Consider the following 26,521-nt stretch of genomic DNA (forward strand, 5'->3'; position numbering starts at 1 on the left):
AAAGTCTCGCTTCTGCGCATGTGCATCAGTGCATTGCCTCTAGTAGTCAACTTAACGTTCCTTTATAATTATAACATAGCTTTTCAAAATTTAAATTTATTTTATTTTATTATATTTAATTCTTTTTTTAAAAATTAATTGGAACTATAATTTCCATGCAATTTTGCTATTACAGAGTGATTAAAATTGTATTTGTCCCTGTCATTTAGGATTGTAAAAAGGCTCATAAGTCACTAATTTAAGCTGATAATTAAGAGGTTTACTCAAGAAAAGCTCACAAGTCTGAAAATCATATCACAGTTTATTCATACATCATGAAAAGTGTAACTCTTATTTCTTAAATTTCAAATAACATATGAGAAAACTGAGACTAACATGTAAGTCCGTTAATCATGTCCATACATGCCCCTTCATCCCTGCAAAGAGATATGTTCAATTTATTCCTCCATTTAAGCAGAGACAGAAAGTCAAAACCGCACAATTAATTATAATAATTAGAGGGTAATAAATTATTAAGTGAATGGATTATATATTAAAGCAAGGCAACGCATGTGCTTGCATTTCTCCTGCTCCCTCTTCTGTTTCTGATCCATCAACAAGGGCATCGATTGGACCCCTTTCCTTCAGCTCTCATTTTTATTTTCCTTCAAACTGCTAAAAGTCGGTGAGGTCAAGCCCTTATATTTAATTCATACTTCAAAAATAATGAAGCATCCTTATCCCGAGGAAACAAGCCCCCTCTCCTATATATGCTGAGGCTCTTCTCCTCATAATAATCCACAACGCTCAAAAACCGTATCTGCAACAACTTCTCAGGAAACAATTCATCGCTACCAAAATCATGACGGTACATCAATAACAATTCTTAGTTTCATTTGGTTCTATATTTGTTCTATATATACATATATGCATGAGGAATTTTGTGAAACATTTTCTTATTCTTTCGCGTTCAGATCATAGAGATGAGAGTGCACATGGATTGCGCAGGATGTGAAAGCAAGGTCAAAAGTACACTTGAAAAGCTTAAAGGTATATATATAATCTGAGACGAACTTGAAGATGGGAGAACATACGCTTGATCGAGCATGATGATGAAAAATGGAAGCCCTAATTATATATGGATGATTGTGTGTTTGTTCAGGTGTGGACGAGGTGGAGATAGACATGAAGTTACAGAAGGTGACGGTGACGGGGTGGGCGGATCAGAAGAAAGTTCTGAAGGCGGTGAGAAGACGGGGCGGAGGGCGGAGGTGTGGCAGCTGCCGTACACGACGGAGTTTCATGAAGGGCAATTCTTTCAGCAGCACCATTGTAATGGACCAGTGAACTTATACACCTCTCAGCCAAGTTCGTCCTATAACTACTACAAGCATGGCTATGATAGCTGCGATCCTCGTTATTATCAGTATCCTTCTCATTCTTCTGTCATTGGCCATCAAGCTGGTGCTGCTTTCAGTGACGACAACCCTCACGCCTGCTCCATTATGTGATCCTTCATCTTCCAGCCTCGTACTTTGAATCTCCAAAACTGATTAACGTTGCTTTCCATTTTACTTGATGATTTAATGCTGAAATAGGGATCAGTACCAGAATTAATCAATCTGCAGTACCTAGTTCTTCAGTTTCTGCATAGGGTAATTGTGAATGGTTTGTGTATATGTACCGCCTCTGTTTTTTAGTTTCAGCGGTGCGTACAACAATGTATCAAGGTCTTTGCTATTAATTGCACACACCAAAGTGAATTGTTGTTTTAGTTAATGTTCAGTTGATTGAATGGAAGGATCGATGAGAAACTTGTTTTGGTTAATTTTATCTGGGGGAGCAAATCACTACAAAATTTGCATGTGAAGGCTAGTTCTATAATGTGTTTGCAATTACTTTGGTATATGCTTTTAAGCATGTGAGTTTTCTTTTGAACCATCACGATTAACTTAAATTCAACTCTTCAATAATAATACCACCTCCTTACTCGGGATCAAAAGAGAAACAATCTGCGGGCGAAGAAAAACAATCTAATTATGGAGGATCAAGTTTAACAAATGTGACTATTTCTTCACAATGTGATAAATCAATTTTTAAATCTTTATTAGGTAGAATGCACAAAATTTAGTACCCTCCGAATATGCCTGTAATAGGAGGATGTAATAACTAATACTGCCATCGATCCTTAATATAAGACTTTATTTGACTTTTATTTTATTCCTAAATATAAAACTCTAATTTATTTTGTCTTTCATATTTATGTATTTTTTTTTACTAAGGAAGTCTTTCTAATAATGATAGTTCTAACCAAGATATTTGATTAGCAAGGTTATTTTAGAAAAGACATTACCTATTCGTTACAAATAACTAACTTAACTTATTTCCTTAATCTCCTTAAATTAGTCAACTAGCTCTTATAATTAAGACCGGAAGTATTATAAAATAAGAAAACAATCAAATGGTTTTTCTGGTCTCTATTTTTTTTAGCAATTAAAAAGGGTAGGTACAAACAATTTGAAGCTATAGGCTGGACTAAATCCACGAACTTTCGCTTACGTAAGAGTATTAGGAGGTGTTTGGATAGAAACTAAACCATGGTTTCAGAAGTGCTTTTACGGTTTACGAAGCAAATATGTGGAGGAATTTGTCTCGTTTTATAGAAAAGTGCTTCTGAAACTATGATTTGGAGGTTACCAAACACCCCCTTAATGCCCTTGGGCTATTACGCTATTAGCGTTTTCCAAGTCTTCTTGCAAACAGCTATCCATAAAGAGCAAGAACCATTTTGGACATAAGAGAGTCCAATAAAACCCATTTTGTGAAGCCCAATTTGTGAGCCTAACTCCGACGAGAGGAATCTCAGAACGCCAACCGGACCCCACGCACGCCCACGCTCACAAAATGATGGCAATAATTGGCTGGTTGGTAGTTTTTTCCGTGATGATATCATCTTTTTTTTTTTTTTTAAATTGTTGGGACCAACTTCTGAATGATGATTTCGAAGCTAAGACTGAGGAGTTTTCCATACTTATTGACCTCACTATTCCTCTACATCTACGCCATAGCCCGTTATGTTGTCTCTTTCTATTGAACCCTTTATTATAATAATAATAACAACAACAATAATAACAAAACAATGCGGTTTCTCTGTTATAACTGCTACAATTATCTGTACAGGCGAACGGCTTTTTTTTTTAATTTTCCCGTTTGTTTTTACCATTATATCAGTATTTTGGAAACTAATTTCACATATTATTTTTTTCAAAAAAATATATTTTAAAATGTAATATAAATATTAATGCTTTATTAATCTGACTTCTAATTAATTACTTCTCAAGCATTAAAGAGGGACTGTTTTGAGAATTTGAACATCATCAAGTCACATGACAGTAATTTTATTATTATTATTTCAGAACCCCTCTTATAATTTAATATAATATTGAAATAAAAAATGGAAATTCACCCATATTTATTAGACAGGAATTGCGTTCTGATCTTTCAATTTGGGCGGCTTCAAATCCTATTAATTTGTGTTAATGGTTGCTTTATAAGCATAGTGATCAATATGGGAACATCTTTCTTATATTCTCTCTTATAATTGAATAAGTGAATATCCTTATCTATTGATTAAAGAAAGCATTTAAATCGTGGACTAAAACATATCCAGTGAATAAACTTTGATGCTTGTGTATTTTGGGTCAACTTGATGCTTATATTTGAAGGAACCGAATTATTTTATTTTTAAAGATTAGTCCAAAGAATAATTAAAAAGATAAAAAAAGAAATAAAAGTCAAGCCAAGCGAAGCATATAAGACCTGGCCATCCAAGGTATCGGATGCGTGGACCGGACCAACCCGGTTCTTATCGACCCTACCCAAGAATCATATTCCTATTGGCCAAGGGCATAACGTGTCACGTTTCAATTCGTTCCACTTTTGAGTTTATTTGTTTGTCCGTTGACGTGGGCACCACTGATTGGTGTATATATCGTTTTTGTAATTATAATGATTTTGTAAGCGATCCATTTTTTTAAAAAAAAAATATCAACAGAACTTCCGTAATTATTTACTACTGTTTCGTAAGAGTTCGTGTTCAAGCCTCATCAAAGAGATGAGAGTAATTAACAAAAACTCAGATGAAAACCGTTATAATAGGAGAAAAACATTTTATTTTACTTATAATATCCATCTATTATATTATGCTTAAATTTTTATTTTTTAAGGTAATTTTATTTTGCCTTATCTTCCCTACAAGCCTATGTTACTACCGAACATAAATGTCATGTTTTCAATAAATTTAGAGACAAAGTCAAAAATTAATCGCTTCTTGTTGAAGTTTACCGTATTTCTACTTCCTTTTGCGAAAGAAAATAAGTAAAAAATTAATACGAAAAAATAAATCAAATGGAAGTTTAATTTCTTAAATTTTTATCTAATTTTTCAATAATATATAGTGCGTAGTTGGGTACAAATAAATTATAATTAAACATTTTGGCCAAGCTGTAGTTGAATTAATTAGTACTAATAGCATTATTATAGATTATATATCATTTTAAAAAAAACAAAATTAGGAATTGTTGCGGGGAATTTCGAGAAAGACAAGATGTGTGAAGATGGGGGAAAAAAGAGGAAAAAGGAAGGGGGTATTTGACATTTCACACAAATCGGCTTTTTTGTTACGACAGCGACACTCTCTTTTTCAGTTGTCTCGCAGAGCTTCCAAAGGCCTCAGCTACAAGAACAAAGGGCTGAGATTTCGCTGAGCGGAGCCCCGATTGCCCGAATCCCCCAACCCTAATCTCCAGGAGATCGGCCATGGCTTCCTCCAAAGAGCGCGAGAATTTCGTGTATGTCGCCAAGCTTGCTGAGCAGGCCGAGCGATACGATGGTTAGGGCTTCATCTTAGTGTTTCTCCTTTATTTTGCTAATCGACTTGATTTTGGATCATATAATGTCTTCGTTTTGTTTTCTCATAGATTAAAGCTACGGGCTTTGCTTCGATTTCAGTCTGATGAGTGTATATCCGTCTGCTTTTTTCCACCTCCCTCTTTGTCACTATGAAGCTTGATCCCGTTTAATTCTCTGCTAATTTCGTCCTGTGGTTTTGTTTTGATGCTTCAAATTTGGTGTTGAGTAGTAATTTGATTTGGATATGGTTGTTTTTAATTGAAAGTCGTGGGAAATCTAACTCTAAAACTTTTTTCTGAGATTTGAGTTTTTCGCCTTTGAGTTAGGTAATGGGAGTCCAATTCAATCATCCATCGGTCCAAGCAGGACTTTTTTTATTTTTTTGGGTTGAAAAAAATTCGTCAGATTTGGTTACTTCGATGAAACTTGCGGAATGTTTTTGAGCAACTTCCCTGAACAATACACCAATTAGTTTATCTAGGCTAAAAGGTTTAAATTATCCTGGGAAGTCTTTTAAGTTTTATAACCTCAACAAACAGAGCTTTAGTTTCAGCCTGAACTGACCTCAACAAACAGAGCTTCGGTTTCAGCCTGAACTGCTTTAAATTCCTTGGAAGCGTGGGATTTTGGGGAACTGCATGTAGGTTTTGGCATGACACTTGAAGTATTTCTGTTATAACAAGTATTTTTGCCAACGAATTTTCTTTTTTCTCCCCCTATCAGCAGGGAGTGCGTTTGGGTATGTTTATTTTGACTTCAGATTTCGGCGGTTAACTTGTAACTTACAAATTTTGACTTACAATATATTGTTCCTGCCTCCATTTGTAACAGAGATGGTGGATGCTATGAAGAAGGTTGCAAATCTAGATGTTGAGCTGACCGTTGAAGAGAGAAATTTACTTTCTGTTGGTTACAAGAATGTAATTGGTGCTCGCAGAGCATCATGGAGGATACTGTCCTCAATAGAGCAAAAAGAAGAAACAAAAGGGAATGAAGTAAATGCCAGACGGATTAAGGAATATAGGCACAAAGTTGAAGCAGAGCTTTCAAACATCTGTAATGATGTTATGACGGTGATTGATGAGCACCTCATACCTTCTGCTACTGTTGGTGAATCAACTGTGTTTTTCTATAAGATGTGAGCGCTCATGCCTCATTCCCTCCTGAATATGTTAGTGTATTATAATTTGTTTCCTATAGGAAAATTATGGCATGTTTCTGGTTGCAGGAAAGGGGATTATTATCGTTATCTTGCAGAATTCAAATCAGGCAACGAAAAGAAAGAGGCTGCTGATCAGTCTATGAAAGCATATGAGGTGCAATTCAAATTCTCTGATCTATTATGTTTGCGTTTTACATGATAGTATATATTATTATTTGCTGAGTTCAGTTAAGGTAAGTTATACCTGTTTAATATTGCTCAGAACCATGAGAAATTTTTCTTATTTTCCCCCCATTTTGGTTGTGTCCTTTATTCCATTTATCTTCAACCAGTGATATGGTTTTGTTCCATTGTAGGCTGCTACCGCAGCAGCAGAGGCTGAATTGCCCCCGACGCACCCCATCCGATTGGGGCTGGCTCTAAATTTCTCAGTTTTCTACTATGAGATCATGAATTCACCTGAAAGGTTTGTGGATATGATTTCTTTCTGTAATGCTACTTAGGGTGTGTTTGGCAAGCACCCCAAACCATGGTTTGGAAAAAATGTTAGCCAAACACCCTTAAAAAAATCAAAACCATGGTTTGGATTCAAAACCATGGTTTTGAGAAAAGCAGAAATTTTTTACTTTTGGAGGTAAAGGGGGAGAGTGTGAGAGCCTATAGGATATGTATCTTGTTGTTTTTCTTATAAACATATTTTTTATAAATATATTTAATCTTATATCTTATAAATATATATATACATATTAATTATTTATTAATTATATTACTCTCTCCGTTCCTTATTATAAGAGACATTTGATGTTTATGGCATGTTCCTATATATAAGAGACATTTACAAGTTGTTTCTACTTTTATGTGTTGATTTACTATTTTACCCATATTTATTATCTCCAACTCACACTCTCTCTCCCTCTCACTTCTCTTTCTTTTAATAATTTAATTATTCTCTCTCATGTTCTCTCTCCTTATTAATGAGGGCATTTTTGGAAAAAAATTATACTTTTTACACATTAATTGTTCTTAACTAATTTTAACTATTTTTTTTTATCAACGTATTTCGGTTATTTGTCTCTTATAATAAGGAACAGAGGGAGTATTTTATATATTATTAATATATGTTAATAAAAAATATATTATTAACAATTTTATTCCTTCAAATTAAAATATATCATAAAATATATTTTTTCTATAATTATCATATTAATTTATGCCAATTTGTATATATAAAAAGTACTTCTAATAACAACTATCCAAACACTCACACTTCTCAAAATCACTTTTTCACAAAATCTATTATTTCCAAAATCTATTTTTTTCAGAATATATTCTCCAGAAGCTATTCTCCAAACCATGGTTTGGTTTCATCCAAACACACTCTTAATGTTATTGTGTTTCATGTGGGATATTGTGTTTTTATTCTTCCAGGGCCTGTCATCTTGCGAAGCAAGCTTTTGATGAAGCTATCTCTGAGCTTGACACCTTGAATGAGGAGTCATACAAAGATAGCACATTGATCATGCAGCTTCTCAGGGACAACCTTACCCTTTGGACTTCTGACATCCCAGAAGATGGAGGTGATCGATTTGAAAGGCCTATAATTCACTCTTCTTTTCTTTTTTTTTTCTTTTTTTCTTTTTCATTCTTTTTATTTCCAATTTATTGATTAAATTTCTGAAATCATCTATTATGCTTTAATTATCGTAGCTTTTTGATGTCCTTCAGTTGCTTGAAAGTGCTAGCATGCATATACATTCCTTATCTTTTAGGTAGTGTTTATCATTTGATCTGCCTTGTATTCTTTATAGTCATAAAGTATCTGTTATGTTCATGTTCCGAAAAAGCGCTTTGTCAAGTCTGTGCTCCACATGCCTTTGACATACGTGGTGGAACACTTGGAAGAAACCACTGAACTCTTCAGATTTGGCCGCACTTGTTTTGTGTTAGTTTCCATGATTCTTAGCTTCTGCCGTTGGTTGGAAATCAAATATATAAAGATACACTGTTGTTGAAGTTTTGATATCTGCCAAGAGTTTCACACGTGCATCACGTGGTCAGTCCTTTTAGAGCTTTGATTGAGGCTCTTATAAATGCGGGTAAAACCTGAATATAGTAGATTAGTCTGCAAACTGTGAGTTATCCTCCCTTGTTTTGTTAAAAAGCTGGGTTCTGTAAATTTTCAAATGATGATGCTCTGAGATGAATTAAGTTTATGAAATATTAATGGACACTTATTTTGGTAGAGAATCTAGATAATTGACAGTTTTCAGGGAGGAATCTGAGTTAGTTTTTAACATTTCCTTGTGATGATAAACTATTCATCATTCGCTGATATCTGATTGAGGACCTAGCGTTATGGGAATCTCATTCCTTTTTGTAAAGCGCAGTTTTTGTCTGACCAATTAGTACGAGGATCTTTTTCTGTTTGGCATTACTTATCTAGCACTCTGAGTTTTCTGTTCCTGCTGCTACAGAAGATGCCCAGAAAGTGAATGGCACTGCCAAGGTTGGCGGAGGCGAGGATGCAGAGGTGAGTAATTTCTTTGTTCATGGCAGTTATCATTGATCGTTCTGTTTGATTGCTCTAATTTACTTATCTATCTCATTTCATCTGTGCAGTGAGGAGGATGGGAGGTAGCACCGTTAAAGAGTTGATGTGTTCGGGGTGAGACGTGAGGGCCGCCGTTAACTCATCTGTGTATTAGCTAGTGATAGGGTCCCGATTTTTATTTTTATTTATTTTTCCTTTTTTTTTTTAAATGTTTCTTGTCGATTGGCCACACTTCCCAACGGGGGAAAAACTTTGTGCCTTATTATGGTCTGTTCCTTTCTGTGTGGTGTTTGAAAATGGCCTATTTCATCCCCCCAAAGCTTTTCCTCCTTTTCCGTGGGAGGGTTTATTGAGAAGAATTGTTTATGCTGTATTTCTTGTACCAATGGAAAATGCTGCAGCCGTATATGGGCCTGCTGCTATTGAAGATTCTTCCGTAATACTTTTACCGTGTTACCGTGTTTTTAATCTCAATCCCTAGGATTCTTAGGTAGATTTATTTTACTAAAAATAGGTGCCAAGTTAACAATAACAAATGATCGCTAAGCAAGTCATTAGAGGATGTGTTTGACGGTTAGCACATTTACACGATCATAAGGAAATTGTCAGAGCATTTTTAATATATGTCAACGGAAGAGGAAGAAGTGAAGGACCTTGATACTATAAAAGACGAGAGTCCAAAGGTGGAGTCCGAGGCTCCAGGCTCTCGATGGTCTATGATTGGGTTGCATGTGGTGTCATTAAAGAGAGAAAGAAAAGTAGTTATAGTGAACATGGGTTTTAAGCGCGCTCTTATTCCTGTTTCATGTGATTCAGTAAAAAAAAATAGAAATTCCATTATTTCTAAATTGATTCATATTATTCGATGAAGAATGAGAGCAAATAGTGGGATATTTTCTATAAATGGGGAAAGTTAAAATGCTTGGGGGTGAGAACAGTGCTGGCACTACGTGAAGCCACTGGAATGGTAGTCTCGGTCCTCATCGCCAATCTCTATCTTTGATGTAGAGTTCGTACGTCGCCAGTAAACAAATTCATTGTTCTTTTTGGTAGCCTGGCATGGAACAAATAGCAATTCAGGGGGTGCCAATTCAAACCCTTCAGGAATTTAAATTCACAAGCTTCAAAGAAGTTAAATTCCTTGTTCTCTTTCTTGGTGAATATTCACATGAAATTTTAAGCAAGACCATAGAGACAGACGCACTGAAGCTGACTAACTAGTCTTCTACTTTCTTAGTACTCATTAAGCCATGCTAAGAATATCCGCAATTGAACTTCATGTGCCACGCCCATGATACCCATATGACTTGTCTGGTGTAAATAAAGACCAATAATAGCTAGCATTCTTAGCTAGGGCAATTTTCATTTGGATAAATTTAAGTAAAATTCTGTAATATTCATTAAGTAGCTTAATCACGCCGTAAGACACCCGCAAGTATACAAATTATTCATGTCACTGAGACCAAATCAAATAGTTAAATCATATACCTAACTTCAATTCCCTTTGAGCTTGACCACCGGGACATGGAAATAATATTGATATAAAGTTGTGGATGCATTCTCCAGCTACTGTGTAATCCAACTTTTTTCCAAGCAAAAATAATAAGGAAAAAGTCAAAAAGGTACAAATTAACAATGGAAACATCTAGCAACAGCATTATGAGTAGAAATTGAAGTACATGCAGGGGGGGGGGGGGAACGAACCATCACATTCAATTAGAGGCGAGCGAGACGGCCGAATCCATGGTCGAAGCACAGTCAAGAGCATCACAGCCATTGATCCTCTTGCGCTTGTTCGCCATTTTCGGGGCTCGCCGGCCATTTTGGGAAGCTTTAGGGAGGACGCCACTGATTTTATTAGCGTCCATTGACTTTTCCGAAGTCTTGGTTCGAGAACTGCTCTGCAAGTGTTTGGTGACTTGCGGTTTCTGCTCAAGAGGGAGGGAGTTCTCTGGGCAAGAACTGAGGGTGTAAACAGAGGTAACACAGCACTCTTGCCAGCCTAGTTCGTTGAGATCAGCGATTACGTCCTCCAATGGGAGAGTCGCGGAGGCAGACACACTCTGGTTGAGTGTGGATCTCGGCAAATCCATTAGATCAAGCGTATTCACGGCATCCACCAACACTTTCTGTGAAATCAATTAGAAATTCAATAATCGAGGACTACCATTTTTCTGCATGATATTTCAGTTTGAATTTCTTAAAAAGTAGTTAAGTAAACAGAAAACCAGTAACATTTCTTTCATTGCCATTTTCTCGGCAGCCAAACAGAGACTCAAAACCAGCATGTGCAAAGAGCGAGTGTATGACCTTGGTCTGTCCGTACAGTTTCTTGAAGCCATGGATATAGATGATCTGCAAAATGAAGCAATGTCGTGGATGAATAACTTTCAAATTGAACTCGGAAATAGACAAGGAATTAATCAATGAATAATAATAAAGAAATAAATAAATAGGAGGAAAGGAAAACCTGGTTGAGAAGGTTTATATTGAGATCAACCGTTTGAAGGGAGCGGCGGAAATCGAGGTAGTCCTCCAGAGATAACTTGTCTTTCTTCCCCTGTCGTTTTCTGGAGCTAGTCTTGCTCGGTTGCGTTTGAGTTTGGATCTGCGTCTGCGATTGCGACTCCATTGTCGTTCACTGCAGCTCTGAGTGAAAACAAAAGAAGTGAAAACTGAGGAAGGCATACAAGGGAGGGAAATCAAAAATGAATGTGGCCTATTCATAAGCCCTTCCGTGTCACGTGAGTTCGTTGAGTTTGTTACATCTTTTTTAAATATATATATTTTTTTTCCTTTGTCGTAATTAGTTTGTAATCTCCTGCGTTCCCCTCCTTCGTAGGTATGACTAGTAGTAATTAATAATGGAAGCCATAACTTTTTGGTAAAATAATTTCCTTTGGCCAAAAATTGTTTTTTGGTGAAATAATAATTGATAACAATGAAATAAAACACAACTTATTCAACAAGCGCTTAAAATATGAATTGAACCACTCTTCAAAGAATATGGAATTAATGAGTATAATTGTAATAAGTTTAGGCATTTGGCCTTGCCTTTTTACGTCATAATAGTATGGATAGTGACAAGAAGTGCCCAATTATAATTCTCCAAAAATTCTAAACTATTCCATATTTCTTAAATTTATTATAAACATTTTAAACTCTCCAACATAAACAGCGGAAATCCGTTCTGTTTGGATTGAAAGAAAAGTGAAGAAAATAAGGGAAAAAAATACTAGTTAAAAACTTTTAAAAATAATAAAAAAGTCTTTATCGTTTTAGAAAGTTTTTCTTCCTAATTTTTTCCCCCATCCAAACAAAAAAGGGGTAGGGTTTGGATTCAAGTTTAAAATCTTTCTTCTATGATAGTCTCTCACTCCATTGTTAGCAGCTGAGACTCGGATTAAGTTTTGTTGGTAAAGGAGAGGGGAAAAGAAAAGAGGGGCCACTGGGGAGGAGATAGTAATTTCAGAAAAAGAAAATGGTGAGACCCACAATATAATTTTATTATGGTTTATAATTTTATGCAAATGCCATGCATACCTGACGTGTGGAGCAAGAAAGAGGTGGTACGCTCAGAGGACCAAGAAGGTCCTCCAATATTATCAAATACTAGCTTGATGACAAATAATTGCCCCCAGCCAAGCCTCCTAGTCATTTTCTTCCCCCATCATCTCTTTTCTCTGTCTCACTCTTAAGTAGCAGTACAGACCGGACAATAATTAATATTCGACACTTTTTACAGCCTTTTCCCTTCCTGCCATGCCCATGTTCCTAATTCACAATTTTTTCCTGTTCATTTTTGGATAACAACAACGTAGCCTTACTCCCTTAGGTGAGATTTGCTAGATTGATCGACACGTTAAACTCTCCTAACTGTCAAATTTTTAGATAGATTGTTAATCAAAAAATCTCAGATATTGTATTGTTCTTTTTTGGACAATTTGATATACCCTTTAAATATATTTATTGTTTTGATCTGAGTTTTGAGTTATTGCTGTGATAAAGTTGGCACGAGGATGATGCAAAATAGTAGGAAAGAAAGAAAAGGAAGAAACAAGATATACATTTATGATTGAAAACCTAATTAACAAGACGCTGATTTTTCCCTGAGGTTTATCTGCCTAGAGCTCTGAAAAATTTATGTGCACTTTGTGTACCAGGGCAAAAACTGACCCTCCTGATCTTTCTGAACTGAAGAGGGCAGGGTTTGGCCAGTCCGCCTACATATGACTGCAAAAAAATTAAAGGGTATACATTATGGAAGCTAGAGATTACAACAGTTCCTCACAGAGTCCTCCAATAACTGATGACTCGGCCTTATCATCTCCATCACCTTCTCTCCATTTGCATATATTCTGAAGGTCGGCACAGTTCTTATGCTCTCAGCTTTTCCTACACTTGTACAGTCTTCCAAATCCACCTGAAAAATTGATTTTGGATCAAGTTAAGAAGGACCAAGTGTAATTTGCGTATAAGATAACCACCTAAACACATTTTGGACATCACGTTTGTGTGTGACAAGACATGATTCTTCAAATTTTATGAAATAATAATGCGTATATCTTGGTTGTTTTCTGTGTCAGTGTGTTAGCATCAATGTCTATACTTCTCAGAAAGGCATAAATTAGTGTTTTACCTTGATGAATTTAACATCTGGGTATCGAATGCAGAGCGTATTTATGAAGGGGGATATTTCTTGACATCGTTCATTAGATGCCTTCTTGAAATGAACCACTGAGATACCTGAAAATTGAGGTTTTTGGCTTTACACAAAACCAACGAGGCAAGAGAAATGCTGCACTAAAACTACTGGGGAGAAAATAAGGAAGGAGAAAAAAATACCAGAAGAAGCAACTGCGGCTTTGAATCTATCTAATGTAGAGACCTCTTCAACCTCAACAAGTTTTGAACCACATTCTTCCCCACGAGATTTCCTCAATGCAAGCTGAGCCTGACGGAGAGACTCAGCAACTTCACTGTCTCCAGAAAGTTCATGCTTTAATGCCTCGTAATCTCTTATAGCATCTCCCCACCTTTCAAGCTGAACACATCATTTATTAGTCAAGCAATCATTTAGAATCACCCAAGAAATAGAATTCACAATTAGACAAAGCACCATAAAAGTTGTGACCGTACTGCTCCAAAAGAAAGAGAAAGAAACAAACAGACAAACATAGGCACAGTGCAAAAAAGTTCACCTTTGAATTTGAGACAGCCCTACGAAGAAGGGCCTTGGTACAGTTTGGTTGTATTCGCAGGGCATGGTTGCAGTCCTCGACAGACTTTTCCCACAGCCCAAGTTTAGACCAGCAAACAGCTCTATTGCAGAACAAGACATAGTTGGAACTATCAATCTTGAGGCCTTCTCCATAAGCAGAGCAAGCTTCAGAAAATTTTCCTTGGCCAAAAAGATCGTTGCCTCGAGAGCGAGCCCCCGCCACCATTTTCACGGTATTTACTACCCTTGCAACTTCCACATTGCTATAGTCTACCAAACTAGCCTTTTCTGCTTCTGCTACTGCATTCTCAAATCTGCCCCGGAAAAAAAAAAAAAAAAAAGGAACCATCTTTCTTGTTCACTGTTTTTCCATTCACTCAAAATTCATGCCTATTTTTGCATTGGAAGTTGATGATTTTTACCTTCCTAAGGCCATCTCAACCTGAGCTCGAACCAAGTGAACATACGCTTCACCAACCATACCAAAGAACTTGGTTTGAGAGCAACCCTCCAGCTTTGGAATGTTTGAGAGGGTGGACTCAGCGTCCTCAAGCAGATGAAGTTTCAAATAGGCTTCAGCTTTACAAGCAAAAAGCTGCAAGTAGAACTCACCCAACTTAGGGAATAGAAACTATGGAATATCACTGAGAAATTCAAATTATATATATATATATATTTGTTTGTTTGTATGTACAAGAGTGGAGCATACCTGGGGAGAGAAATCTGCTCCGACAGCAATGGCTGCGTCTGATTCCCTGAGTGCGCTTTTCCAATCACCGATCTTTCGTGCTTCTGCACATCGTTTAAAATGCTTCTCCAATAGCCCCAGCTTGTGCAGTTCCGAATGATCCACCTGTTTTCCAGGGAGACAGAGGTGGCTCTGGGCATTCTCAACCTGCCCAAAGCTGAAGAAATTCCACATCTACTTATAAATTCAAATGAGCCAACAAAAATTCCGAATTTTCAAAAGTCGAATGTATAAAATGTTTAATACATGCCTTGACGAAGGAAAAGTTGCCACAGAACGAGAAACTCTTGTTACCATATCAAATGAATAAGCAAGGAAAAAGAGTTCGTATTCCAAAGCTATAGCCGGAAATTATGAGAACTGTTCAAATTTTCACAGTAACCAGCATCAAATCCACGTGACAGATGCCAAAACTAAGATCAATCATTCGCATATCAAAACCAAGTCAAGGATGAAAGATGAGCAAAGCAGTACTTTTCCGTCAACGACACAGTTACAAGAGAACCATACTGATAAAAGCATAGATATAATATAAGTTAAACACGATGCAACTTTATAAACACAAAACTAACAGAGCGCTAACCGCAGATAAAGTGAAGCCAGTCTCTGATGAGCCCTGGCATAACCAGGATCCAGTTTCACAGCCTCTTCGCACTCCTTCGCCGCCGCAGCCAACTTCCCCAGAGCCGTCAACGCTGCCGCCCGATTACTCCGGTAAGCAGGATTATTGGGTGATATCGAAATTGCGCGATCGTACAACGACAATGCCTCCGCAAAGTTACCGCTTCTGTATAGCTCATTTCCAGCTCTTTTCACTTCCTCAGGATCTGAAGCACTCATTGCTCGCTTCACAATGTCCGAAACCCCTCCCAGCTGAGAGTTCCCGGGGACATTGTCGTAGACGATGACGTGCCCTCCATTGCCCAATTTCCCGCCACCGCGCATTATGTTGCCTCGGCCATAGTTTACCGTCCCTGAACCCAAAACATCAGTTCTATTGGGTGTTCGAGGCGCCAAACCTGTTTTTGAGATCTTCCCTGACGGACAAATATTGCCGGCTGGGAGCAAATTAGTCCCTGAAGTCGCACCATTTGGAATGACCGTTATTCCCCCAGCTGCTAGAACTTCCACCGGAGTATATTAATGGAGCTCCAGCTGAAACCGATCTCCTATGACCCGGCTTGGTGCGTCGGGATGCCAAAGCCGGTTGAAGGCTCTCACAGGCGTTTGAGTTGGTCTCACGGAGCTCGCCGGAGTTGTTGCTGGGCTTCCCGTCTGGTTTACAGGGCAACTTGGCAACGGTTTGTCTGCTTCCGGAAACCGATCCGGCAGAGCTGCTCGAGCTGCAGCTTGAGGTGTTAGGGGGCGCGGCACCGGCAGCATTAACAGTGGCAGGGGTTTTCAATGGAGAAACAGGAGAACCCAGATCGAGTTCTTTAAAATCAGGCTTGTTCTCGTCAGAAGCCAACAAATCGCGGAATCGAGTAGTGAGAGAATCGAACCCCAGTCCCTGCATCGGCTTGCCAGTCTGCGACATTCTCTCTGTCTCTTTATTCTGTGGCTTTCTTTTCCCCAGAAATCATTCCCCGAAACACGAGCCCCAGTTATTAGAAGAAGCAAATAACAGCGAATCCGATATGTGCTAGAAAGAAGAACTTGAAAAGAAGAGAATGGCAGAAGAAGAACGGGGGATTCAGTAACAGAGACGGCTTGTTATGAGGAGAGAACTGGGAGAGTGAGAGATTGAAAGAGAGGGGGATAGTATCCCGTGAGGAAGCAAAGAATGTATATGAAGGCAGACTAGAAAGAGCAAATGCCAGAAAAAGAGAGGGAGAGAGAGAAAAAAAGTACTATTACTATATTTTTCTTTCTGACTATCCCTCTCGCGTTTCCCTCCCCGAGCTGTTAAGGATATTTCTACGTTTTCTTCTCTTTCCTTTTAAACATGATGACGACGGACCTCCCCATGAAGGATTACTACATTTGTCATTTTTTTCCACATATGCCCATAACTTTCAGTATTGTTACTTTTAACCGCCCCCTTATGGCCACCTGGCCAGCAAAAGGAGAGGGGTAAGATTTGAGAATCTAAATTATTAATTATGTTAGGTGAATAGTGACTGTATTTCCATATATTAGTAATGTATCAGGTGAGTAGATAACATTAACTTGACTATTTGCAAGGAAAATAATAAAATTTTGAGTCAAGGGAAGGTAAGGCTTTTAATTTCGAATCTCCTAACTTGATTTCATTTTATGCTCGTGCAAAATTTGCTCCACCACCGCGCTTGACGATGGGTACTTTCTTTTTTTCCTTTTTTTTTTTTTTTTTTTAATTTCGCTGACAGTCGTTTTTATCTACTTTGTATATACTAATAAAAATTGTTAAAAATATTAAATTTATTATAAATTTGAGTAATTTTAAATATATTACTCCTCTGGTCCTAATATATTGACTTATTTATTAAGGAAGTAAGTTTTATAATAAATAAGTGTATTCCTAAAATATTTGCTAATTAGTTATTGGCTAAAACTATATTATTAGAAGGATTATCTTGAAAAAAAATGCATAAATATAAGAAACAATGGATTGGGTCTTATATTAGGACCAAATATCAAATTGATATAATAAGGACCGTACTATTGTAATTAGTTATATTAAAGTGTGATACTATATTGAAAAAAATATTTGAATACTTTTAAACATATCGAACTTCGCCTATGGCGATCCCAAACTCAGATAAAGAAACAGGGTTGTCTTAGAAGCTCGAGTGGTGAAAACTTTGTTGAATTTTCCGATAGCATGGATCTTTCTATAACTCCTCAAGCATAACAATTTTGTTTTTTGCCCACGCTCCTTCACCATGTGAAACATCTTATAAAAAGAACAAAAATACTATCTCCAATCTTTAATATACTACCTCCTATTCTTAATATAAGAGCTAATTAACTAGTTTGGGCACATTAAAAAAACTAGTAAATTAGTTATTTTGTAATAAAGATACGTTGGCTTTCTTATAATATCCTTACTAATCAAGTATATTAGTAAGAACTATTATGAAAAAAATGAATTAATATGAGAGACAAAGTATGTTAGGGTCTTATATTTAGGACTAAAATAAAAACCAAACAAACTTTTATATTAAGGATTGGAGGTAGTATAAGTTATAGTTCGAATTGAATTACAAATTAGATCTTATACTTCATACGATCATTATTATAAAATCTTGTTTGAATTACGTCTAAACCTTAAACTCTAATTACAAGATCTTATTTATAGATTACAAAGAGGTTTTATAATTAGTGTTAGAGATAATATTAAATATTAGGCTTAATTAAAGAAGCACCCTATAATGAGCAGCTAAGGAAGATTTTCTGTTTTGGCCTGAGTGAGGAGGAGTATTAATTGAGCCGATTGTGAGGGTTATAGTGAGTAATGTGCTCATGGCGTGCTTGACCCCCCCAATTAAATACGGTGGGCATTCCGGCATGAGATTCCGTACTACTTGGGGTATGTATTTCACTGTTTCTAGACCTTCGGAGCTGCATGGACCATCATAGTTAACATTATTTCAACTCCTTGGTTCAATTACCTAGATACGAAGCATGTCCTTATAACCGTGAAAGTTAAGAAACTCAGTTACCATGAATACTACCATTATTGAATGTGGCGAGTAGCGGTTCAAAGTCCCCTTCATGCTTAATCATATAAACTTGGCCCAATTATTGCTGGCTCCGTACCACAAATGCCACCTCCAGTTCTTAATTTAAGGATTTATTTAATTTTTATTTTAGTTTTAAATATAAAATTCTAATCTATTTTATCTCTTATATTTATCTATATTTTTTTAAGGTAGTCTTTATAATAATAGTAATTCTAGCTAACACACTCGATTAACACGGATGTTTAAAAAAAACGTATATTTATTATAAATAATTAACTTAGTTAGTTTTCTTAATCTCTTCAAATTAGTCAACTAGCTCTTATATTAAAAATCGGAGGTAATATATAAAATTCAGTCTTCTGTTTCCTTTTATTATTTTTTTTGGTGAAGTTTCCTTTTATTTTATCATATATTTGATATTTCTTTCTTATTTATATATGTGTGCGCGCGCACAGAGTCACATACTCGTGTGTTAATTTGCTGGTGCTACAATATATCAATATATTTTGTTTAATTGTAATATGTTACTTAGGCCATATATGAAATCATACTCCTCTTGTTTGGGGCTTTAAATAAGTCACATTCTAAAAGGGTTTTATGGTATAAAATGTAAGTCATCATTTTGCAAGACTCCGGGAAATACAAATGACTTTATTCTTTTCTTTTATTAATTAATTACTTTATTTTAAAATTTTCTATCTTATCAATTTTTAAAAACGAAATAGAGGGAGGATATTCTTTTCGAATATATATAGTAGTTCCTAAGATGAAAATAGAAACCAAAACAATTTGCTGAAAATTTTAATGAAATAAGAGGGAGTATATATATGATTTAATTTGGTTTGGTGTTGATCAAATAACGTTACTGTTACGTTAGGTTGTTGTAAATCAACAATAAGAACTATATCACACAAGAAATAAAATTTTTAAAATAATTAAGCTGAATAATAATAAAGACCATGTTTGCTTTCTGAGGGAGAAGAGTACTATTGAAAATAAAAATAAAATAAAATAAAAAGAATAAAAGTCATTTCATAAGAGTATAACTTGTGGGACTTTTCGTGCATGGAAATAATGAACAGTAAATATGTCCTCAGCTAACAAGACACCAACTTTTCATGTCAGTTATTTTAAAACGTGCCTGTCTCCCAGTGGCCATAATAATTTAAGCTCCACATTTTATCCCCGATTTCCACCTACTTTTCCCATCACTCATAAATCTAATAATAGGAATAAACCACCCTTATTTCTTAAGAATATTGAATTTATTCTTTTAAAAAAAATCATACTCATGGTTTTTAGCGGTAAATGATCAAGATGTGTCGATGTGCAAAAAAAAAAATCTATTAGGGAAAAATTGCATTATTTTTAAGGAAGGAGAAAATAACATTACTGAATAAACTAAAATGTAAAAAAAAAATTGTCTTATCAGGGGGAAGCAAAAGTCTTGGAGGGACAGAATTATTGAGAACACCCTCCCGGCTTTTACCCTTTTACTTTATGGATGACAGAATGGTAGAGGTTTGACCTGTTGACCGGGAAAAAAAAAGGGAATGAAATATTATACTGTAGTTAAGGGGTGAAAATATTTAAAATTAATCATTTCAAAAAAATTTATTCTTAAGTTTTATGAATATCCAAGAGAAAATATTTGTTGTTCAAAGGTATTTATTTTATCATTTCTCTAATGATTCATTGAGCGGGGATGTTGGTGTAATTTGAGCATGGATTGTGACAACTCTGAATCAACTCTGAGACAACCAAACTTTGACGCTACAAATGACTTTATTTTAATTTCTAGGTTTTATTTAAAAAAACTTAAAATTATCATTATTTTTGGATGAAAATATTTTTATAATGTTTAAAATTCGATATAATTCTAAAAAGCTCAATACATTTTAATTCCACTGAGTTTCTATAATTTTAATCAAAATCATTTTTTAAACTGTTAGCTATGATTAATCAGCATAATAAATCTTTCACCAGTAACTGCTTTTTAAAAAATTTAACTTCATAAATTTTGGAGTGTACCAAGGTTCCAATTAATTTTTAGCAATATATATTGTATATATATATATTTGGGATCATTTTTCAGTGAAAATTTCACATGCGAAGGCTCAAGCTGTGCGTATGTGTATATCATACTCTTTTTTTTTTAGTTTTAAATATATCATTTTATTGTGTTACTGGAAAAGCAATTATGATTAATGTAAATAAATTGTTGCCTGGTTTTATAAGGGGGCGAAAAAGCAGCCCTTTGTCGGTCTAGACCTAGAGACAGATGTGATAAATTGTCAAAGCTGAAAATCGAGGGCTTGACCTTAGGGAGTGAATTTATTCCACTTTATTTGTAGCACTCAATTATTAATTAACAATTAACAATTCAGGCTATAGAGGCTGGAGTATCTAACTTTTCATGGCGGTGGAGATAATTTGTCGGGTTATACGAGGGAGACCATCTATAGCTATAGAGGCTGGAGTATCGAACTTTTCATGGCGGTGGAGATAATTTGTCGGTTATACAAGGGAGACCATCTATAAAGGCCACTTTTTAATCATGCAACTTCACTGGATCCAAACATTATAAAAAAAAAAAAACAAATGAGTTAAATTCCTCTTCTGGTGGAGAGTAATTTACCAGTGGAAACAAATATTTTAGTGAGGACGCGGTATAGTAATACAGTACTAATACACTGGATCTAATCTTTGGATAGAAATATTATTAAGATGGGTGACCTCCTAGGAAGTTCTTATGTTAAAAAAAATATGTTTTTAGTCACACTTGCAAAGTTTTTTACATAAACAATTTATAGAAAGTTATGCATGTGTTTTGAAAAGTATTTATTGTATTTGATAAGAACAAAGTTAAAAAATTATTAAATTTTAAAATAAAATTAATAAGATTTCAAATTCTTCTTGATTTGGACAAAACATACCAGAAGAAATTACAAATGCAATTAAAGGAGTAGTTATTTATAATAAATATATATCAATTTTTTTAACACACCTCCTTTGATAATCATCCCACTTGTGAGAACCACTTTATATATACTCTACCGTCAATAAAGATAACTTCAAAAGATAAAACATACTGGGATCTTATTGCAATATCAAACCCAACATTTTACTTAAATCCTATGGGGATTATTTAATTTTGAAAGTGTGTCAACTTGCAAATCTCATCCAAGTTTGTCTCTTTTTACCCCTTCATTATTTTGCTTTGGATTTTGGAATCTCAAGGCCGTGCCTGCATTCATCATGATTAATTCATCAACATGCCTCAAATAACACGTTGTGGAACCCCACTAATCACTACCTAGTTTCCATTTCTATATTTTAAATATACCAAATATGATGAAAAAGGAGCAGAGTCTAGCAAAAAGGGTTAAAGTTTCAAATGGAACAAATAAAGTTTGAATTTCTAAGAAGAAGTAATGTTCATATTTAGTGCTGCATAATATTTCGCACTGAATTGCCTCCATGCCTCGAATATGATTATCTCAACTAAAAAGATATCCATATGTAAAAAAATACTCCTCCGATCTTTAACATAAGACCTATTTAACTAATTTGATTATACTATGAAAGTTAAGTAAGTTAGTTAATTATAAGAAATATGGTATTTTTTTAAAATACTATAATCATCTTTCTTAATATCTTCTCTCCCTTATTTACTTGATTATGGTTGAAGGAGTATTTATAAGAATAATTTAAGAAAAATTGATAAATATGATAAATATATCTTATACTTAGGATCAAAATTAACTTAACAATTAAATCATACATTAAGTACTAGAGGAGTATATAATAAATATGATTTCCGCTTTCAAACAGTCGCATTTAATTTAATTTCAATCATATCAAACCATGACGAGCGGGGGAAAAAAAAAACCTTTTTGAATTATCGTTGAATCCAAAACCCCATTCAAAAGAAGCTAGTGACAAACCACTCACCAATTGTTGGTAAAACTTCCAAGCATGTTTTATAATCGCCAACTGGTCTTTCTATTTTAATAGTAAAACGTGATTTGTGTATAAAGTAAAGGAAAGTACACGCAAGTTGACAAGAATGCGCGAAAATTCGAGAGAGGAAAAATGAACGAGGCCGAGGCAGAATTTGTTATCGTTCACTTCAAAGGGGGTCAAATGTGTAAACGCACGCGTTGCTTAATAGAGTTAGAGCTGTAGGCCTTTAAACTTGCAATGAAATAAATAATATAAAAATAAATCACATGAACATATCACATGTATTACCTTCGATGCTAAATATAAAAACTAATTGATTAATTTGAATAAATTAAAAAAATAAATTAAATTAGTTATTTGTAATAAATATATACTGTCTTTTCTAAAATATCCTTGGTAATTAAGTTTATTAGTGTCAACTAATATTATTAGAATGACTATCTTAGAAAAAAATAAATAAATATGAGAGATAAAATATATTAGAATCTTATATTTAGAATTAAAATAAAACTCAAATAATGTATTATATTAAGGACCGAAAATAGTAATATTTTAGGTTATTGCATATTCATGTTGTTGGGAACTTGGGATTTTTAGAGCTCTAAGCTACTTTGAATATAATAATAAAGCTTGCAGCATACGATTCAAGAGCGGCGTAAAAAGCTCACTTTTAAATTCAGGCGTAAATGTTTCGTGGCCTTTAAAACATCAGGTGCAGAATTGTGAACTGGAATATGTTAGTGATTTTTTTTTTTTTTAAGATCAGAGGAATATATTATATTATACTGCGGTATTTAGATAACGATGAATGGATAAGAATCACTGCACGATGCTTATTAAATTATATTACTACCTCTGGTCTTTAATATAAAATCATGTTTGACTTTTATTTTGATCCTAAATATAAAATCCCAATCTATTTTATCTCTCATATTTAGTAAATTTTTTCCAAGATAGTCTTTCTAATATTTATAGTTCTAGTCAATACACTTGATTAGCAAGGATATTTTAGAAAAGACAATACCTATTTAGAACAAATAACTAACTCAACTTACTTTCTTAATCTCCTTAAATTAGTTAATTGGATCTTATAATTAGGACCGGAGGTAGTATTAGTTAATTAGTTGTAACATCACTCATGGTAAAATTATTCTCACGTACTAATATTTAATTTAATCAATACGCTAATGCATAATTAAAAAGCAGTAAAATTTATAACTTTTTTTTCTCTAAACCCTCTTTATTAATTGGGTATACTAAGAAAGTTTTTCATCAAGAGGGAAATTTCTTAAATAATTAAGATAAGTACTTTAGAAAAATTAATATGTATTTTTTTTTATAAATAACTAATTCAATCAGTTTTTTTTATATAAATTAGTTATAGCATTTACATTTATAACTAAAAAGAGTATTTTTTGATTGAAAAAAACGTCTTATATGGTTAATTAGTAGCTCTTGAATTAACATGTGATATAATTTTGAAGAACACAAACAACAAATTGAAGAAATCAAACGGAAGAACAAGGTATTAAAAAAAGAGAGGAAGAAAGTCATTTAAGAATGGGGTAGCCTATTAGCACGCTTTGGGCCTAGTGGGCTTCTGGCTGTTTCAGACTTGTTTGGGCCCTTTTTTTTTCCCCGCTCGGTAAGTGACTCGGTCCTCATTCTCCCATCAATATCTAATCTGGCCCACAAAGCCAGACGAAATTTCTACTCATTAATCCAAATTCTAAACTGTTTATTCTCTTTCGTTACAAACTGATTCGTGATTCATTTATGACTTGTGATTGTTTTACCTTAAATACTCCTACCTCCGGTTCTAAATAAAAAAACTAATTAGATATTTAATTACATCCTAATTATCTAACTCTTATATTAAGAACCGGAAATAGTATTATTGTATCAAATTTGAGTTCCACTCATCACAAGTATTTGGAGGATCATATTTTAAAAGCTAGCGGTTGGCGTTGCAAAATTGATTCAACGTTAAAGTACTTCACTCACGCTTTACTCAGCCTCCTACTAATCAACATTTATGTTAATAACTCTTTGCAAGTAGTTTACTTCAATTGGTCGACTCTTAATGAAAGATCATAAGAGTAAAAGAATAATTCTTAAACCAACAGGGGTTAGGTTTAGCGGAATGAGCTAGTCCCTCACAACGTGGCGAACCAAGATTCGAATCTTCTCTGAGAGAGATATCCACATTTAGTACCCAACAGTACCTCGAATAGGATTGCCTCCAATAAAAGAAGGATACTTATGCTTTAGCAAAAAAAAAAAGAATAATTCTTAAACTTTGTTATTCATTAACTATAAATTAACAACCTCATTCAAAGAGTATAAAAATAAATTTCATTTACGTTAGAGATTGTAACAATGGAGGATTATGGTGATTCTGAGTCGAGTCAGTGACCTAAAAGCTTCGCTTTCCACAAAGGCTCAGTGAATGAGACGCTGGTGGAGGCCACTATGGAAATTAAACAATCGATTTGTGTCGTTGTCAGTGACGCGGCTCATGGATTAATGTCATACTCACAAGATTAATGTCAAACAAATGTGATTAGCACATCAATTAATCATTAAGTTAAGGAAATTAAAAAAGACGAAGAAGTGGTTAGTGGCTTTTGCCTAACTTAAAAGCTAGGAATTGCTTAATGAGGAAACGTCCACCAATGAATCTCCATTCTCAAACAAAGATTCAAGTATTGCGGGCGTTTCCACACGCCCAAGAGACGCACACGCAATTTCTACTTATTAACAAATCTCATTTTCACATCATGCTTTATTATTAAATCCTACTAACAACTGATTTTTTTTCCATGATTTATCATTGTTTCATTCAGATTCTTCCCCTGACCTTCCATTTGACGTGTGCAAATGGATTTTTTTTTTAAAAAAAAATACTACTTATTAGTAAATTAGACGTGTGCTTGTACTATGCTCAAATCTCAATGTATAACTTGTTTGTTTATAATTTGTGAATCATGCAATTTTTTTAATACTTTTTTTTTTATTTTTTGTTTTACTTGTTGATCGTATTTTTATTCTTTTAATCTTTCATATTTATTATTTTTTTCTCAAGCTAATTTATCTAACTTATAAACAGATATATTATATTTATTATAATTAACCAATTTATTTGTTTTTTAATTTATCTAAGTTAGTTAAATAATTTTTATATGTCAGGAATTAAAAATAATATTACTATAACTTTGTTGACAAATATAATGGTCCAATTCTGACAGCTTTTAATTTCTTTTTTTCTGTTTAATGAATTTGCGCGAAGTAACTAAGAGCGGCCTATTTTAAAAATAATAATGCCACTTATTAAATTAAACGGGTGAAAACAGAGACTATGGAGACTAGGTAATTAATAATAATGGAGTTCAATTTGAATACTACAAAAATACGACAATTTTAGGTGAAAACAGAGACTATGAATAACTTATGTCAATTCCAAAAATAATAATGTTTACTTTCTTTTTTTTCAGGTGAATGGGACATTTTTGGCATCTCAAAATCTGTGTTTTGTTTAACAATTAAGGAAAACGTGTGGAAGGCCCTAAAGTCACGGCATGATCTGGTCTAAAAAATAGGCTAAGGAAGCAAAAAATACAATCCTAAACCTAAATTATGAGGAACAACCTGAGGGATTTCATATCACAACGTATAAACAGGAATCTTGTATGGGATGATTCTCATTTTAGAATATATAGGAATCTCACAATAAATAGTACTCCTGATTATAAGAACTTGTCGAATAATTTGAGGAGATTGAGAAAAGAAATTATACTAGTTATTTGTAATAAATAGGTGTTGTCTTTTCTAAAATATCTTTGCTAATCAATTGTATTGGCTAGAACTATCATTGTTAAAAGGATTATTTTAGAAAAAATGCATAAATATTAGAGATAAAGTAGATTGGGATCTTATATTTAGGGCCAAAATAAAAATAAACAAGGTCTTATATTAAGAACAGAGGTAGTACTACTTTTTTATTTTCAATATAAGAACTAGTTAAAGTTTGATATTCAATTTGGTTCTAAATATAAAATCAAAATAGTTTCATGATGTTTGCATATGTTAAAAGATTTTTATTCTAATGCATACGGTTAACAAATATATTTTAAGAAGATAACACTCGTTTATTACAATAGCATCGTTTATTACAATTAACTAACTTTTTAATATTTACAAATTAATTATCTAACTTTTATATTAAAAAGCTGGGGTAGTATAAGATGAGATGATACTATTTGAACGGTATTCTCTCTTTGCGATTATTAACATAAGAACTATTTGATAACTATAAAAT

General features: G+C 34.2%; 3 protein-coding genes and 1 pseudogene across 4 annotated transcripts; 2 read left to right on the forward strand and 2 right to left on the reverse strand.

Annotated features, from left to right (window-relative positions):
• The first annotated feature begins 770 nt into the window (after positions 1–770).
• Positions 771–1,807, forward strand: LOC114762462 (heavy metal-associated isoprenylated plant protein 28). Its single transcript, XM_028951945.1, is given in 4 exon segments — positions 771–847; positions 954–1,029; positions 1,142–1,225; positions 1,228–1,807. Coding segments are annotated over 4 exon segments (429 nt in total). The 5' UTR covers positions 771–841; the 3' UTR covers positions 1,491–1,807.
• Positions 1,808–4,682: 2,875 nt separating this feature from the next.
• Positions 4,683–8,985, forward strand: LOC114762472 (14-3-3-like protein D). Of its 2 annotated transcripts, none has more exons than XM_028951955.1 (7): positions 4,683–4,870; positions 5,722–6,028; positions 6,119–6,206; positions 6,409–6,518; positions 7,481–7,629; positions 8,527–8,582; positions 8,672–8,985. In XM_028951955.1, exons 1-7 carry the CDS (start codon positions 4,798–4,800, stop codon positions 8,672–8,674), a joined length of 786 nt encoding a protein of 261 aa, XP_028807788.1. In that variant the 5' UTR covers positions 4,683–4,797; the 3' UTR covers positions 8,675–8,985. The 2 variants fall into 2 exon arrangements, with proteins under 2 accessions (XP_028807788.1, XP_028807789.1); XM_028951956.1 differs by having other exon boundaries at positions 8,530–8,582.
• A 1,160-nt stretch (positions 8,986–10,145) lies between these two features.
• LOC114762475 (uncharacterized) lies at positions 10,146–11,235 on the reverse strand. Its single transcript, XM_028951965.1, has 3 exons — positions 11,074–11,235; positions 10,914–10,958; positions 10,146–10,732 (listed from the first exon to the last, which is right to left on the reverse strand). The coding sequence occupies exons 1-3, from the start codon at positions 11,233–11,235 to the stop codon at positions 10,316–10,318; spliced, it is 624 nt and encodes a 207-aa protein (XP_028807798.1). The 3' UTR covers positions 10,146–10,315.
• A 1,413-nt stretch (positions 11,236–12,648) lies between these two features.
• Positions 12,649–16,402, reverse strand: LOC114762468 (inactive TPR repeat-containing thioredoxin TTL3-like; annotated as a pseudogene).
• Positions 16,403–26,521: the final 10,119 nt, after the last annotated feature.

The sequence above is a fragment of the Neltuma alba genome, unplaced genomic scaffold, assembly GCF_004799145.2.
Source record: "Neltuma alba isolate B1F8T4 unplaced genomic scaffold, ASM479914v2 tig00011215_pilon, whole genome shotgun sequence".
NCBI classification, from domain to species: domain Eukaryota; kingdom Viridiplantae; phylum Streptophyta; class Magnoliopsida; order Fabales; family Fabaceae; genus Neltuma; species Neltuma alba.

Excerpts from the sequence above, each read along its gene's own strand:
- LOC114762475 (XM_028951965.1), bottom strand. The coding sequence starts at position 11,235 with ATGGAGTCGCAATCGCAGACGCAGATCCAAACTCAAACGCAACCGAGC. Across the intron at positions 10,959-11,073 it reads ATATAAACCTTCTCAACCAG|ATCATCTATATCCATGGCTT; the intron begins GTTTTCCTTTCC and ends TTCATTTTGCAG. Across the intron at positions 10,733-10,913 it reads AACTGTACGGACAGACCAAG|AAAGTGTTGGTGGATGCCGT; the intron begins GTCATACACTCG and ends TTGATTTCACAG.
- LOC114762472 (XM_028951955.1), top strand. The coding sequence starts at position 4,798 with ATGGCTTCCTCCAAAGAGCGCGAGAATTTCGTGTATGTCGCCAAGCTT. Across the intron at positions 4,871-5,721 it reads GCAGGCCGAGCGATACGATG|AGATGGTGGATGCTATGAAG; the intron begins GTTAGGGCTTCA and ends CATTTGTAACAG. Across the intron at positions 6,029-6,118 it reads ACTGTGTTTTTCTATAAGAT|GAAAGGGGATTATTATCGTT; the intron begins GTGAGCGCTCAT and ends TTCTGGTTGCAG.